Source organism: Balaenoptera acutorostrata, chromosome 3, assembly GCF_949987535.1.
Source record: "Balaenoptera acutorostrata chromosome 3, mBalAcu1.1, whole genome shotgun sequence".
NCBI lineage: Eukaryota > Metazoa > Chordata > Mammalia > Artiodactyla > Balaenopteridae > Balaenoptera > Balaenoptera acutorostrata.
Genome location: NC_080066.1, coordinates 77404829 through 77422749, shown reverse-complemented (window position 1 = coordinate 77422749; position 17921 = coordinate 77404829). Strand labels below are relative to the sequence as shown.

The 17921-nt window shown below is 37.2% G+C and overlaps 1 protein-coding gene across 4 annotated transcripts in view; it reads right to left on the bottom strand.

Moving 5' to 3' along the window:
• Window positions 1-732: 732 nt before the first annotated feature.
• The window catches only part of GTF2A2 (general transcription factor IIA subunit 2), a 31855-nt gene continuing 14666 nt past the window's right edge, over window positions 733-17921 (bottom strand). For 2 of the 4 annotated variants that reach the window (XM_057544107.1, XM_007165959.3), the window contains exons 2-5: window positions 7868-7988; window positions 7145-7249; window positions 3551-3677; window positions 733-1037 (exon numbers count right to left, since the gene is read on the bottom strand). In XM_057544107.1, coding sequence (XP_057400090.1) covers window positions 1012-1037; window positions 3551-3677; window positions 7145-7249; window positions 7868-7939 — 330 coding nt within the window. In that variant the 5' untranslated portion in view covers window positions 7940-7988 and the 3' untranslated portion in view covers window positions 733-1011. Of the gene's footprint in view, window positions 1038-3550; window positions 3678-7144; window positions 7250-7867; window positions 7989-12053; window positions 12119-15061; window positions 15112-17921 lie in introns of all 4 variants that reach the window. The other 2 variants (XM_007165960.3, XM_007165961.3) reach the window with 2 other exon arrangements.

Sequence of the window (17921 nt, the reverse complement as noted above, 5' to 3'; positions counted from 1 at the left end):
AAAAAATAGGGGGACAGTGCACAATATAAAGATCTTTTTTAGTACTTTAATAGGTTTATGAAAAGCTATTTTGCTGACGATTACTGCCAACTCTACTCTATTAATTAATTATCTCTCAGCAGAGTGAGAGTGAAAGGACAGCTTCACATTGAAAAGGGTTGAATTGGGAATGACCACAGGATGGGGCTGTAAAAGCCTACTTCCACTAAATGATAAACATTCTCCCTCTGTGACGTTTTAGAAATGCCACTTTCTTCATCATATATTCCTAGATTGACAAAACTTTTTCCTTCAAGTACACAAAGATATGGGATACATTTAATAGGACTTTTTATTGAAAGTCTAATAACTGGTAAGATGTAGAATATCCTAAAAATGAAACCTGACTGATATGTAAATTATTTCTTAAATTGTCCATGTAAAGTACATTTTGTTGTTTGTTTGTCTAATTCTTCCTAGTTGAGTTGTACTTAGATTTTTCACACCAATAATTACCCTTGGTTTTGTACTTTTAAAAAAATGATTTTTGTAAGGAAAGTTCTAGTCTGGAATTTTGGTCTTGCCCCCTGCTAATGCTTTCATCAGCTCAACTAACAAACAATTGATAAAAACTAACTACTGAAATGAATGCATTTTTCTAATTTCCTTTGCAAGGAACACGGTGCTCTTTGAAAATGCTTATCTAATATGTCCATGTTGCTAGCTTAGCAGCTCTAGCAGTTATTACTCACATTGAGTTTTAAAATGAATTTATTAAAGAATGGTCTTAGGAAGGCCACAATGTTTGATTTGTTGTTAAAAAAAAGTTCTGTTTCTTCATGCTGTACAATAAGGTAATGTAAGAAGGTACAGAATTATAAGCTTCTTTCTACTGGAATTCTCTGATAGTACGGCACAGTGTAGTCATTTCTGCAATGCTAGAATAAATTAAAAAAAAAGTCTCTTCTATGCTTCTCTTCAAAAACTGATGAACAATAACAGGATGGCATTAAAAAGCCATTTTTTTCCTATTCATTCTGTAGTATTGGAGCCAGTATCTAGGAAACAAACAGAGGAGAGAAACAGTAAATTCAAGCAGCAACTTCAATATGTTGAGAAAATCTTTCAAAAGTAAAACAGGAACTAATGGTGGTGAAGAAGGGGAGACAAGGGTGGAAAGGAAAAGCTGACCACAGTAATATCTTGTGTACGTAAATGTCTTTTTACCTCTGCCTTAAAAGCAAAGTTAATGCTTAGTCTCCATATTTATGTTAAGAAAAATCAAGTTATACTACATTTGGTTCATATAGCTGCTATACTTTTTTTCCAAGTCCTCTACTGTCCAAAAATTTAAAACCACCAAGGACTATATAACATAGAAGAGAGAGAATTGTTTTAATAATTCCTGGCAAGAAAAATACCAAAATTCTAGCCACTATCAATCACTTTCTCTGCTTCTCTATTTGGAATTGAACTTTATTTCGCAGTAGTACTGCATTTATCTGGTTACTAAGGAATGGTATTAATTATTACTTAAGCTTCTATCTCTAAATGCCACAACCATTTACATTTTAATGATTGATTGTATTATTTTCTGCTGACAGACACGAGTGCATGGAACACAATCTAAGCTTTTCTTGAATACTCAACAATCTTTTCTTTGAAGAACAATTACTATACTGTGCTGTAAGTGGGCCAAGTTCCTCAGAAGCCACTGCAGTAGGTGAGGCTGATTGATTTGTATTTTATATCCACTGAAGTTTGAAAAAAAACAAACAAACAGATAATCTTATATCTTTAAGAAGCAAGAGAAATACACTCTAAGGACTACCTATAAGTAAAATACATATGTTTACATGGACTCTTTGATATTATTAAGTTTGCTCAGGGGCTTCACTGACTTTTTGGTTCTTAGCTATGTTTCAAATGATTGACACTCTACTAGTCTACATCTGTGCTGTCCAATGTGGTGGCTACTGGCTAACCACATGTGGCTATTTAAAGTTAAGAAAATTAAATTAAAATTAAAGCATTAAATTTCTCAGTTGCCCTAATCCATTTCAAGTGCTTAATAGTCAGCTGTGGCTATTGGAGGGTATAGACAGGAAACATTTCCATCAGCATGAAAGTTTTATGAACAGTACTGATCCATATCATTAAGTCATTTTGATAGTGGTCTAGAAATTATACAGTAATGCTCAAATTCTATAGTCTACTAAAAATTTGAAAACCTAAGGGTGATAATTTAGCCTAAATTATAAGAAAGACATGAAAAAAAGTATACATTATCTGACATACAGAAATGTTATCTATGATCCAGGAACTATAAAATTATAAACATAGATTTTTGTTGTTGTTGTTACAGCAAAGAACAAAAGTATTTGGTAATTATTATATAAAAAAGTCATCTTAAAGGTCTTAGAATGATTATCCCTACTTAACCTTCCACAATGTATGAGCCACTGTAAGTAACATTGCTAGTTTCAGAGACTCTGACATCTGGAAGAGATGATTTCTTTAAAAAGGGATAAAGGTATATAATTTCAGGCAGCTATCAAAAAATCAGGTTTAAGAGAATGACTTACGTGTGAAAAATGATATATTTGCAAATGAGTATGTGCATACATATATTACTGTAAAGATATGTATATAAAGACTAGAAGGTTATACATTAAAATATCAAGTGATATGTTATCTCCAGATGATGTTACAAATGACGTCTTTCTTGTGTGGTTTTCTGTCTTTATATCTTTTCAGTGATAGGGCATTTCTTTGAAACCCAAAACATAAAAACCTAACCTACACACTGAGCAACGTAGGGTACTGCTTTCTACATTTCTCTTTCTTTTCAAAATTCCCCTTCTTGGAAAGTGACTGACAGTATTCTCTAATTTCAGGAATAGCTGCTTTAAACACAAATTGTTCAGATTACAAAGTAAAAGTAAGTATATTTCAAATACAATTTATATATTTAAAATTCCATTAGCAAAAAGAAATTAATCATGGAACAGAAAGCAGAGATGTATAGTTTTTGAAACATTTAAGGACCTGAAGAAGTTCCTCGGTCTGCTGTAAAAATATCTGCATGTAACAGATCAGAGGACTAGATATTTACCATTATGACTGATAAGGCTCTTATGGTTATTTGAAGTCTTTTAAATAATCATTTTTAAAATATAAAATGTATAGGTATCCAACAAAACAGAAACCATAGGATAAACTGAAATTAAACACTTCCTTAAAGAAAAAGAAAAGCTTTAGAAACAAACACTTCAAATCTGCAACTGAAATAGGGAAGAAAAGCTTATTAATATGCTTCCCCCACCCCCGCAAACAAATTCAACCTGTAGAAGTAGTCTATGTGTCATATGAAATGTTTATACCTGAAGTTAGTAAGAGGACTATGTGAGATCTGGAATCCAGAATCTAGCTGAGAAAGAAGCCTGGTCTCTATCTGGGAGTGGATCATTGGCCATTTTCTCCCTTAATTTCAGATGAAAATTTTCTAAAGACTCATGAAAACAAGATTTCAAGTAGCTTTGCTTTCACAGTAATTAGGGCAAACACTTACTTTTACCATCACAGGCTACAATTTTCACTTTATCCACTTTAATAAGTTCTGTCACCTCTCTGAATTCAACATCATTCAATACAAAAGTCCACACATTATCGCAGAATCTGTATGTATTTAGAGAGCCCTTTAAAACAAAACATTTAGACAAACCATGAAAAGTCATTTTTTTCCCCCTCACATTTTTCTCCAGACAATTTAAGAAAACCTAGCTACAAGTACATAATTCTCAAAATAGGATGAAAATTAATTAAGGAAATTCTTAAGCAAGCAATCTTAGGTGTTAATCATACTATCACTTAAAAAAAACCCTAGATAAATTTGCTAAGGGAAGAGTTAAAAAATATTTTAGTTAGCACACTATTTTCAGCACTGGAAAAGCCTGCAAATTACTTACCTGAAGAAAAACTGAATGGAAATTTGAATCTGTATTTCTACTGCCCTCATGTGGCTAAATTATGAAAATGCATTTGAATTTTTTATATAAATACTTTTTAAAAGCAACCTATTTTATTGTGTATGTTGATCCTCTGAGTTTGTACAAAAGCAGGGGATTCCTAGAAACATTAATTTTAATCCTGTGACTTAGCTCAGATGAATTACTGGCCACTAAAATTACAACATTATTGTCCTGTGCAACTGACATTCTTCTAATACATATTTCTCCTAAAAAAAATTTTATCTGAACATTAAAAGGAACTTTTTGAAAAGTGTGATGAAGGTGCAAGGGTGGACACCAACAGAATATAATCAAAACCTGAGAGATATATACATGCACAAGTATTTACATATGAAATTTAGTATTCAATGAGACACTTATATGCCTTCAGAAAAAAAAAAATTCAGCACAAAACTGTTCCCTGCAGTGTTACTTGTAATATCAAAAATTGAGTTCTCATTAATGGCTTAAGTTAGAATCATTAGGGAAATTATAATGGCTATGAATGAATAAATTTAATAAATAATGAATAATTACTATTTGTTAGACTATACTAGGCACTAAGGATACAATGGTAAGCAATACACGTATGATCCCTGCCATCCACGAAGCTTAGGTTAGCAGGGGAGATCATTCAAACAAGTAACTACATAGTGTAACAGTGCTATGAAAGATTGTTACTGGGTACAACGGGAGTACAGCAGAGGCATCCAAGGGTACAGGAGATCGGACAGAGGAAGCTTGAGTCCCAAAGAATGAAAAAGAGTCAAGGCACAAAGGTGGGACAGCAGAAAGGAAGACAAACACTTGGAATGGGATAGTAAGTTCCTGAAACGAGAATATGACAGGAGGTCCTAAGGCGAAAGAGATCATGGAGAACCTTGGGAAAGCTTTTCCCTATTGTGAGGGCATTAGGACGTCAATGAAGGATTTCAGGCAGAGGAGTAACATGCTGAGATTTGCATTTTTGGTGATAACATGAACAGACTAGAGGGGAGTCTGACTGGAGGAAGGAGAGCAGCTAAGAAGCCGATAGCTGGCTGAATCACAGGTCAAAGTGGCTGGGCGATAGCAGAGGCAAGGGGGTCCAGGGAAGTGGAGAGATTTTAAAAGGTAGATCTGTCAACGCTTGATAACCAACCGGATATGGTCGGGTGGGGAAGAGAGAAATCTTTGTTATTCCCAAGTTTCTGGCTTGTGTAACAACGCATTCATAGAAAAAACTGGTTTGGGAGGAAAGTTAAATTCGAGTTTCAGCTACATCTTACCATATCCAGTAAGCAGCTGGAGTGTAGAAGCAAGCATGGGAGCATATCAATTTTAAAGCCAAGGACTGGATGAGATCATTCAAGGAGAATATGTGGAGCCCTAGATAACCCTTAAGGAAAACCAGCAATTAAGTGATACAAAGTAGCCTGAGAGACGGGCCAGAGAATAGAAAAAAAAAAGCCAAAATAGTATGATTTCAAGGGAAGTATGGGTTTCAAAAGAGACTAATCAATAGATCACTAATTATGCATTAGATTCAGCAATAAATAACTTGGCAAGAGAAGTTTCAGTGGAGAGGTGGGAGTAATGCATAGAAAATCACTCAGGACATATTACTAAGTAAAAAGATGCAGAGTTGTAAATGTAAAAAAAAAAACTTTAATTAGATCTGTTCCTTGACTATAGTTTGAGCCTTTGGAAGGCTGAACAACCAAATGCCAACCTCAATGTTCACTTCTGGCTTGTGTATAATCAATGATCCTATAAGTGTGTAGGTTACTGCATATCCAGTTGGTGGCAGATGTCAATAATTTGAACCAGGCCAGTCACTGCTATTTATGATTAGCATGTGAACATTCAAATATGCTGAAATTCTGTTCTTTATATTAAAAATTTCCTTCTGTATGATAGATAACATGTGGCTAAACTGTATCTTTAATGCACCTCTAATAAATACATATATTTTTTACATATATCTACTGAATAACACTTTTTTAAAGTTAATTTACCTTTAGCTAAAGAGATCCAAACCAGAAACCTACAATAATACAACTAGAAGACCACTCAGGCCTTGTGAACCCTACGACTCTGATAAGTAGTCAAACAAATTTTCTACATGGGCAAATATGTATCAACATGGATCAACTTAGAATTAAAGGATCAGGTTCTGAATGACAAACTAGGCACATTTGTATGTATGGTTGTACAAAAAGGAAACTGTGCCAGCATTATTACTGTTAAAAATTCAAGAATCCACTGATAAAATTTTATAAAGACACGTTTTACTCCAGATAATTTGTTAGGCATGTGAAACTGATGTGACTTATTTATATGAATATAAAATACATGCAGATTTTACCCCTTCACTAAAATAACGGGCCTGTCTTCTTTTGTCCTGTATACCCAATATCCAGAACAATGCCTCGTATTTAACAGGCATTGAAATGTTCGTTGAATAAATGATAAATTTTTCTTTTGTGTTTTTCATCACAAACTAAAACCCAAAACACCAAACACTGACGTTCTCTTAAATGCAAATTAACATCTATATTCTTTTCATTTGTTGATTTTCATATCTTTTAATCTGAATTTACCATCGAATTGAGAAAGACAGTTTTGTTCAGTTTGGGATTACTGTTCAAAGTACAAATGATTCAAATGAGACCAAGCTACCAGAAGAGACCATTATCTGCCAACAGGTCAGGTCTTTATAAGCCATGTTATCTAAGAGTAGGTGGGAGGCAACGTGAGGTTTCTAGAAATAACTCTGAACTTCCCTGGTCAGAGTTTAAAAAACATAACTGATCCATAGAGATTACTCTCACTTACCTTCAATCCTGCAGATAATGTGTCAGACATTTGAAATCTCAGTAACTCTTAAGGGAAGGTAGCCAAACATACATAGGCTGATTTGTGAAACAATGGAATAAGAATCTAAAAACAACTCTGTATCTCACATTAAGTGGATGAACTTAGTATACAGATTATTTAAACATCAAGCAGGATTCTACAGATTATTTAAACATCAAGCAGGAGTCAGTTGTTATCAAACAAGTTCCAAAGTTTGATTAAGCCATCTCTTTATGATTAATAAATATGCAGGTGTCCTAAAAAGCACTATTGTGACAACCATGGTGCAGCTTCTAGATTTAAGAAAATATACTTACCCTGAAATTGACTCTGTTCCTGACCCTCTGTGCCAACGCTGAATTTATAGCCTTATCAAACTGAAGTAGAACTTGAAGGGCAAGTTGGGGGGTAATCTGTTGAGACTGAGAAAAAATAAAGGTCATGAATCTTCTTAGAGAAGAACATTAAAGAAAAAATAAAACAAAAATACATGAATTATCATCTAAAATTTAACTGAGGTTAACCAGAGCCTCTAAACTAGAATCCCTTATTCTTTTTTGCCATAACTGACAACTAAGAAGCAAAGCCTGACAATATTTTCTTGCATTATCTTGACACAAACATAATTTTGAAAAGAAAACATGCAGTGATGTTACAGCACCAGGACAAAACTTTGTCTACCACTCCTTCACAGTATCTGGAAAGAAGTGTTCGATAAATTGAAGGAACCAAGTTTCTTTTAAATAAAAAACTTGGGACCAATAATATGTTAAAAAAAAAAAGTCTAATCTTATCAAAGCTCAAAATATATGAAAATAAATGGAAATACGTAATATGTTCTTGGATGAGAGGTTTACATAAAAAGGTTCATTTTCCTAAAATTAAAATATAAATTCAAAATTCTAATTTAAATCTCAAGACTTGTATTAACTTATCCAAAGTTATCTTAAAGCTACATAGACTATGCCATTCCCATAAGTATGAGAACAAGAATTATTATAGATCCATCTAAATAAAAATGTTGATTTTTAGTCCCTCACCTGTATAAGCTCATCGAGGCTCTCCTGAAGACTGTTTCCCAAAGTGGTGTTTCTGTACAACTGATATGCCATGGCTTAGGAGGGAGAAATTCTTTTTCTTATTCAGGCTTGCATTGATATCCTAAAAATTTAATATGAAAGTATTAAAAAAATTATAAATTACGTATGTAACATAGGCACTTCATATTTTCTAATACATACTATTAGCATACTATATAATAACTGAGGAATTACAAGGAATAGTTAAAAATAGTTTTTCTATTTTTCTATTATTTCGACGTAGGCATTTATACTCCTTTGTACAAAGTATAGATATATATATTAAAATGTACATCTTTACCATTTCTTTCAAATATCTACCTTTTGACCTAGTCTAGAATTTACCATCTTCTTCAGCTCACATTTGAATGCCTTCCCCTTCATTTTCCTTTTCTCTTAAAATTCAGTATTTATAGACTGCCTACCCAGAAGATAGCACTGTGACAGGTACCATGGAAAGGAAGATAAATAAAGATATACTTCTGACCCTAAAAAATTTAAACTTTAGAAAAGGTAACAGACACATAAAAAAGTTAAATAGAGAATAAGAACTGTGATAGAGATTATACAGTTATTATGGAGGCTGCCTGTGGACTGAATGAGTTGGCTCACAAAAGCTTCCTGATTCTTCAAGCTAGACTTTAGCCAAGCAAAGGAGGAAAGTCATCTTAGGCTGAAAAAATAAATAGAATGAGTAAAGCCACAGAAGGATGAAATAATACAGTCCGTAGACAGAACTATAAATTGTTCCATATTAGGGTATAGGTATGAATAGGAAGTGGTAGGACATGAGGCTGAAAAAGATGACATGGATGGATTTGTCAGGAGGTGCCAGGATTTTATAGTGCAGGTAATGGGGAGCCCCTGAAGCTTTCTAGACAGGAAAGATCAGACAAATGGGCAGCAATGTAAACAATGTACTCAAGTGCAAGATTAGAAAGTGATGAGGGCTCGAAGAGGGTGCCAGTAGCACATATTCAGCAAATACTGAGCTTTTACTATATGTCGTGTATTAGATACCTGACCTCATGGCACTTTCAGTTTAGAGATGGACAGAAGGAGACAGGTGTATTCAGGAGTAAACATCAGGTAAAAACTCAGCAAAAATAATAGTTATCAGTCTTCACATTACACACCTTGTGAGCATTTGATACACTTGTTCATTTCTGCCTCCTTGAAGTCTTTTCTTTGGCTTCTGGGACCCCACACTCAGTTTTCTCCTCCCACCTCACTGGATAGTACTGTTTCTTGTTTCCTTCTGTTGGTTGCTCCTCAGCAATCTAACTTCTAACTACTTGAGTGCCCCAAGGCTTCTCATGTCTTCTCTATATGCTTTACTCCCGTAGTTACCTCATCTAGGCTTATGGCTTTAAATACGTTCTATTTATCTGCTGATGAGGTGCAAACTTACGTTGCCAGTCCTGACCTTTTATATGCCCATGTTGCCATATATAAAACTGCCTACTTGACACTGGATGGAAATATGAAGTGGTAGATCAAATTAAATTTGTTACAAACCAAATTCTGGATACTCCTCCAAACCTTTTCTGCCCTCGGTTTGTCCACCTCAATTAACAGTAAATCTAGTCTTCCAGTAAGACGGCCCCAAAACCTTACAGTCAAATTCTCTCTCACCCTGCGTGCAATCTGTCAGCCAATCCTTTCAGTTCTTCCTTCTGAATATAACCAGAATCCAACAACTTTGACCATCTCCACTGCTAGCACTAAGTCACCATCAATCTGTCACTAAGATTTATGGTGACAGCCAAGTAAGGCATCTCCTTCTTTCTACCCTTGTCTATCCCACCCCTGCCCCCAGAGCAGCCATGCTGAGCCTTTTAAAACACAAATAAAATCACATCACTCATCTATTCAAAACCTCCCAAGGCAGCATCCTATCTCAGAGTAAAAACCAAGGTCCTCCTAATGGTTTACAAGGCCTGCATGATCTGGGCCCCCCCACCCCCACTACCTCTCTGAACTTGACTTCTTCCACCTAACCCCTCATTCACTCTGCTTCAGCCATACTAGTCCCTTGCTCCAATATGGCAAGATGTTCTTGCTTTAGGGCCTTTGCACTGGCTGTTCTTCCTGTTTCAAATGTACTGCGCAGATACCTGCAGGGTTTACCTCTCATCTGATTCAGATCTCTGCTCAGATGTCACTTCCTCAGAAATGACTTTTGTGACCAACCTATAAGAAAGAACTATCTCCCTTCCCCTTTACACTGTTTTATTTTCATTCATATCACTAACTGAAGCTGACATATACATGCTTATTCTATTTCCATCCACTAAAACAGATGTTCCCTAAAGATAGGACTTTTGCTCAGTTATATATTTACCATCTAGAACAATGCCTAGTATGAATTCAATAAGTATTTGTTAGTGAATAAATAACCTGGTGATATGTCAAAATGCTAATATCAAACTGTATTGCACTTAGATGCATTTATAATAGGTGTTCTACTTTACTGAGGAAAGTGAAGCAATGAAAACTTCAACTCTCAAAACTACATCTAACCACCTACCAATATCTACACCCATATACTCTGCCTGTCACTATAGTCAAACTATCCATGCTGTTACCTAAATACAATCCTTCTACCTGTGGATCAGGCCCTATCCCCCCTATTACGGACAGGATATTTTTCCAACAATTCAATTATTCCTTCTATCCCTGTCAAATTTCCCATCTCTACGGATCCTTCCCATCAGCAAACAGGCGGCTACTTCTCCCATCTTAAAAAAAATAGTCTCAACTCGCTTCTCTGGCCAGCTACACTCTATTTCTCTATTCCTCTTTGCAGCAAAAACTCCTGAGTTGTCTGTACTCACTGTCTCTCATTCCTTTTCTCACATTTTCTCTTAAACTCACTCCTTATACAGTTTTGCCTCAAGCACTCAAATGAAACAGATGGTGAAAGTCACCACTGGCAATGCTAAAACTAATAATCCTCAATTCTTAGTTCTCACCAGACTTAATCATTTGACGTGGCTGATTACTCCCTCCTCTTTGATAAAGGATCTTGGCTTAGCTTCTGGGACAGTACACTTTTTGGGTTGTTCTCTTAAACTCACGGGTTCATCCTTCTCAATATTGTTTGTTGCACCATTGTAAAGCAATTATACTCCAATAAAGATGTTAAAAAAAATATTGTTTGTTGGTTGAGGCTCTTCTCCCTTAACTCTTAATGTCACAAGACACCTCTTTGGTTCTCTGCTTTCTGTCTACACTCGTTCCTTGGTGATATCGCTTTGTGTCATGGTTTTACATACCGTTGCTGATGATTCCCAAATTCATATACTAGAACAGACCTTGCCCTGAACTCACTCTGGATCCAACTGCCTACTCAACATCTCTGTGTGTTGTCCTTCCCATCTCAGTTGATATAACTCCATACCTCTATGCGCTTAGGCAAAAACCTTTGAAGTTATTCCCGACCACCCCTCCCTACCCCGAGTCTGGCCATCTTACCTCCACATCCAATCCCTAGCATAATCTGTAAACTCTACCTTCAATATGGATTCAGAATCCAACCATTTCTCACCATTTCCGTTGTTATCACCCTGGTAAGTGCCGCCATCACCTGTCATTGGGATTCCTGAAATAGCTTCCTAACTGGTTTCCCTGCTTCCATGCTTGCCCCCTAGATTCTAATCCCAATTCAGCAGTCAGGTGATCTTTTAAAACACAGGTTAGAACATATCTCTTCTCCGTGCAAACCTCCCATGGTTTCCATTTCATTCAGTCCTTATAATAATCTGGCTACCCATTATCTCACTGACCTCATTTGCCATCTCCCCCTTGTTCTTGCCCTTCTCCAGACAAACTGGCTTCTCCTTGTTTTTCTTAGAACATGTTCCTGCCTATGTAAGCCTTTGTAAAGGCTGTCCTTTTTACCTGGAATGCTCTTCTCCCAGATATCCTCTTGTTTTTCTTAATTCCTTCAAGTATAGCATGTACTTAATGAGGCCTAAACAGACCACCACATTTAAAACCCCAGCTCCCACCTCCACTCTGGAACTGCCCAATCCCCCTCACCCTGCTATGTTTCTTTGATGGCACCATTACCTTCTAACACATTATATAGTTTCCTTAGTTTAATGTTTATTTTCTGCATCCTTCAATAGACTGTACGACCTACCAGGGCAGGAACTTTGGTCTGTTTTTGTTCACTGAAGTACACCAGGCATCTAGAACAAACACTACCTGAGACGTAATAGGAGACAATTAAATATTTGTTCAATAAATAAATGAAGACAAAAAAATCAGTTAGTATAACGTGTGTGGGTAGCTGAGGGGGAGGGGCGGATAAAAAGGGCAAGAAGGGGTCCCAGTAAGAAGATATAAACTTGACAAAGTGAGAGTACAGAATCTTGTGTCCTGCCCATTTAACAAAAGTCTAAGAGTTAACAGAAGATAATTATAAGTTAATAATGAATTATCAGAAAGAGAAATAATCCCATTTACGATTGCATCAAAAAGAACAAGATACTTAGAAATAAATTTAGCCAAAGAGATGAAAAGACTTGGACATTGAAAACTGTAAGACAATGATGAAAGAAACTGAATATGACACAAATAAACAGAAAGAAATTCCAGGCATGTGGACTGGAAGACTCAACATTATTAAAATGTCCATACTACCTAAAGCAATCTACAGATTCAACATAATTCCTATCAAAATTCCAATGGCATTTTTCACAAATAGAACAAACAGTCCTAAAATATATATGAAACCACAAAGATGCCAAAATGCCAAAGCAATCTTGAGAAAGAAGGACAAAGCTCGAGGCATCATGTTTGCTGATATCTAATTCTATCACAAAGCTATAGTAATCAAAACAGTACATTACTGCCATAAAAACAGATGTATAGATGAATGGAATAGAATAAAGAGCCCAGAAATAAACCTACACATGTACGGTCAAGTAACAACAAAGGAGGTGAGAATGTACAATTGGGAGGGCTTCCCTGGTGGTGCAGTGGTTAAGAACCTGCCTGCCAATGCAGGGGAACGGGTTCGAGCCCTGGTCCAGGAAGATGCCACATGCCGCGGAGCAACTAAGCCCGTGCGCCATAGCTACTGAGCCTGCACTCTAGAGACCCCGTGCCACAACTACTGAGCCCGCATGCCGCAACTACTGAAGCCTGTGCGCCTAGAGCCTGTACTCCGCAACAAGAAGCCACTGCAATGAGAAGCCCGCGCACCGCAATGAAGAGTAGCCACTGCTCACTGCAACTAGAGAAAGCCTGCGTGCAGCAATGAAGACCCAACACAGCAAAGGAAGGAAGGAAGGAAGGAAGGAAGGAAGGAAGGACAATGGGGAAAGGACAGTCTCTTCAATAAAGGGTGCTGGGAAAACTGGGCATCCACATGCAAGAAGAAAGACACTAGACCATTATCATACACCATACACAAAACAGAACTCAAAATGGATTAAAGGCTTGAAATGTAAGACCTAATACCATAAAACCCCTAAAACTCCTAGAAGAAAACATAGGTGGTAAGCTCCCTGACACAGGTCTTGGTGATGATGTTTTGAATCTGACACCAAAAGCAAAAGCAAAAGCAATAAAAGCAAAAATAAATAAGTGGGACAGGATCATACTAAAAAGCTCATGCACAGCAAAGGAAACGATAAAAAAAACAGGCTACCTACTGAATGGGGGAAAATATTTGCAAATCATGTATCTCATATGGGCCTGATATCCAAAATATATAAAGAATACATAAAACTCAATAGCAAAAAAACAAACAATCCAATTAAAAATTGGACAGAACATTTGCAGCAACATGGATGGACCTAGAGGTGATCATATTAAGTGAAGTCAGAGAAAGACAAAATATCATATGATATCACTTACATGTAGAATCTAAAAAATGATGTAAATAAACTTATTTACAAAACAGAAATCAACTCACAGACAGAAAACAAACTTATGATTACCAAAGGAATTAGGGAGGGGAGGGGGGAGGGGATGAATTAGGAGTTTGGGATTAACATATACACAATACTACATATAAAATAGGTAAGCAACAAGGCCCTACTGTATAGCACAGGAAATTATACTCAATATCTTGTAATACCCTGTAATGGAAAAGAACCTGAAAAAACATATATATTTATATATATGTATAACTGAATCACTTTGTTGTACACTTGAGACTAACACAATGTTGTAAATTAACTGTACTTCTATAAAAAAATTGGGCAAAAGATGTGAACATTTTTCCAAAGAACATATACAGATGCCAAACAGTACAGGAAAAGCTGCTCAACATCACTAATTATCAGGGAAATGCAAATCAAAACCACAGTGAAATATCACCTCACACCTGTTAAAATAACTATTATCAAAATGACAATTAATAGCAAGTGTTGGAGAAGATGTGGATTAAAGGGAACCCTTGTGCATTGTTGGTAGGCATGCAAACTGTGGTGCAGCCACTAGGGAAAAGTATGGACGTTTCTCAAAAAAGTAAAAGAGAACTCCCATATGATCCAACAATTCCACTTTGAAGTACTTATCGCAAGAAAAAGAAAACACTAACTGGAAAAGATATATGCACCCACATGTTCACTGTAGCACTATTCACAATAGCCAAGATATGAAAACAACTTAAGTGTCCATCGAAGGATGAATGGATAAAGAAATTGTGGGATGGGAAACAAGATGGCAGAGTAGAAGGACGTGGGTTCACCTCCTCTCACAAAAACACCGAAATCACAACTAACTGCTGAACAACTATTGACAAAAAAAGACTGGAACCTACCAAAAAAGATATCCTATATCCAAAGACAAAGAAGAAGCCACATTGAGATGGCAGGAGGGGCACAACTGCAATAAAATCAAATCCCATACCCACTGGGTGGGTGATCAACAAACAGGAAAATAATGATTACCACAGAGGTTATCTCATAGGAGTGAAAGTTCTGAGCCCCACATCAGGATCCCCAGCCTTGGGGTCTGGCAATGGGAGGAGGAGCCCCCAGAGCATCTGGCTTTCAGCACCAGTGGTGTTTGATTGCAGGAATTCCACAGGACTGGGGGAGACAGAAACTCCACTCTTAGCACACACAAGGTCTTGTGCATACCAGGACCCAAGGGAAAAAGCAGTGAGCTCACAAGATCGTGGGCCAGACCTACCTGCTGGTATTGGAGAGTCTCCTGTAGAGGTGGGGAGCAGCTGTGGCTCACTGCAGGGACAAAAACACAGGTGGCGATAGTTCTGGGGAGTACTCATTGGTGTGGGCCCTCCTAGAGGCCGCCATTTTCTCACCAACACTTGGCCCCACCCAACACCTTCTAGGCTCCAGTGCGGGGACACCTCAGGCCAAAGAACTGACAGGGTGGGAACACAGCCCCACCCATCAGCAGACAGGCTGCCAAAAGTCTTCCTGAGCCCACAGCTGCCTGCTAAACACACCTCTTGACACAGGCCTGCCCACCAGAGGGACAAGACCCAGCCGCACCCATCAGTGGGCAGGAACCAGTCCCTCCCACCAGGAAACCTGCAAAAGCCTCTTAGACCAGCCTCATCCACAAGGGGGCAGAAGCAGAAGCAAGAAGAACTACAACTTGGCAGCCTGTGGAACAGAAACCACAATACAGAAAGTTAGACAAAATAAGATATCGGAGAAATATGTCCCACACAAAAAAACAAAATAAAGCCCCAGAAGAACTAAATGAAACGGAGATAGGCAATCTACCCAAAAAATAATTCAGAGTAACGATGGTAAAGACAATCCAAGATCTCGGAAGAAGAATGGAAGCACAGACCTAAAAGGTGCAAGAAATGTTTAAGAGCAAGCTAGAAGATCTAAAGAAGAAACAAACAGAAATGAACAATAAAATACCTGAAATGAAAAATATACTAGAAGGAATAAATAGCAGAATAAATGAGGCAGAAGAACGGATAAGGGAGCTGGAAGACAGAATGGCGGAAATCACTGCCACAGAACAGAGAAAAGAAAAAAGAATGAAAAAAATTAGGACAGTTAAAGAGACCTCTGGGACTTTTTTAGATGCACCAACATTCACATTATATGAGTCCCAGGACAAGAGAGACAGAAAGCACCTGAGAAAATATTTGAAGAGATTAATAGCTGAAAACTTCCCTAACATGGGAAAGGAAAAAGTCACCCAAGTCCAGGAAGCACAGAGTCTCATAATGGATTAAACCCAAGGAGGAACACGCCAAGACACACAGTAATGAAACTGACAAAAATTAAACACAAAGAAAAAATATTAAAAGCAACAAGGAAAAAGCAACAAATAACATACAAGAGAATTCCCATAAGGTTATCAGCTAATTTTTCAGCAGAAACTGCAGACTAGAAGGAAGTGGCAAAATATGTTTAAAGTGATGAAAGGTAAGAACCTACAACCCCCGAATAGCCAAAGCAATCTTGAGAACGAAAAATGGAGCTGGAGGAATCAGGCTCCCTGACTTCAGACTATATTACAAAGCTACAGTAATCAAGACAGTTTGGTACTGGCACAAAAACAGAAATATAGATCAATGGAACAGGATAGAAAGCCCAGAGATAAACCCATGCACATATGGTCACCTTATCTTTGATAAAGGAGGCAAGCATATACAGTGGAGAAAAGACAGCCTCTTCAATAAGTGGTGCTGGGAAAATTGGACAGGTACATGTGAAAGTATGAAATTAGAACACTCCCTGACACCATACACAAAAATAAACTCAAAATGGATTAAAGACCTAAGTGTAAGGCCAGACACTATCAAACTCTTAGAGGAAAACATAGGCAGAACACTCTATGACATACATCACAGCAAGATCCTTTTTGACACAGCTCCTAGAGAAATGGAAATAAAACCACAAATAAACAAATGGGACCTAATGAAACTTAAAAGCTTTTGCACAGCAAAGGAAACCATAAACAAGACCAAAAGACAACACTCAGAATGGGAGAAAATATTTGCAAATGAAGCAACTGACAAAGGATTAATCTCCAAGATTTACAAGCAGCTCATGCAGCTCAATATCAAAAAAACAAACAACCCAATCCAAAAATGGGCAGAAGACCTAAATAGACATTTCTCCAAAGAAGATATACAGATGGCCAACAGACACATGAAAGAATGCTCAACATCATTAATCATTAGAGAAATGCAAATCAAAACTACAATGAGGTATCATCTCACACCGGTCAGAATGGCCATCATCAAAAAATCTAGAAACAATAAATGCTGGAGAGGGTGTGGAGAAAAGGGAACCCTCTTGCACTGTTGGTGGGAATGTAAATTGATACAGCCACTATGGAGAACAGTATGGAGGTTCCTTAAAAAACTAAAAATAGAACTACCATACGACCCAGCAATCCCACTTCTGTGCATATACCCTGAGAAAACCATAATTCAAAAAGAGTCATGTACCAAAATGTTCATTGCAGCTCTATTTACAATAGCCAGGACATGGAAGCAACCTAAGTGTCCATCATCGGATGAATGGATAAAGATGTGGCACATATATACGATGGAATATTACTCAGCCATAAAAAGAAATGAAATGGAGGTATTTGTAATGAGGTGGATGGAGTTAGAATCTGTCATACAGAGTGAAGTAAGTCAGAAAGAGAAAAACAAATATGGTATGCTAACACATATATATGGAATCTAAGGAAAAAAAAAAAAAGGTCATGAAGAACCTAGTGGCAAGACGGGAATAAAGACACAGACCTACTAGAGAATGGACTTGAGGATATGGGGAGGGGGAGGGGTGAGATGTGACAGGGTGAGAGAGTGGCATGGACATATATACACTACCAAATGTAAAATAGATAGCTAGTGGGAAGCAGCCGCATAGCACAGGGAGATCAGCTCGGTGCTTTGTGACCACCTAGAGGGGTGGGATAAGGAGGGTGGGAGGGAGGGAGATGCAAGAGGGAAGAGATATGGGAACATATGTATATGTATAACTGATTCATTTGTTATAAAGCAGAAACTAACACCATTGTAAAGCAATTATACTTCAATAAA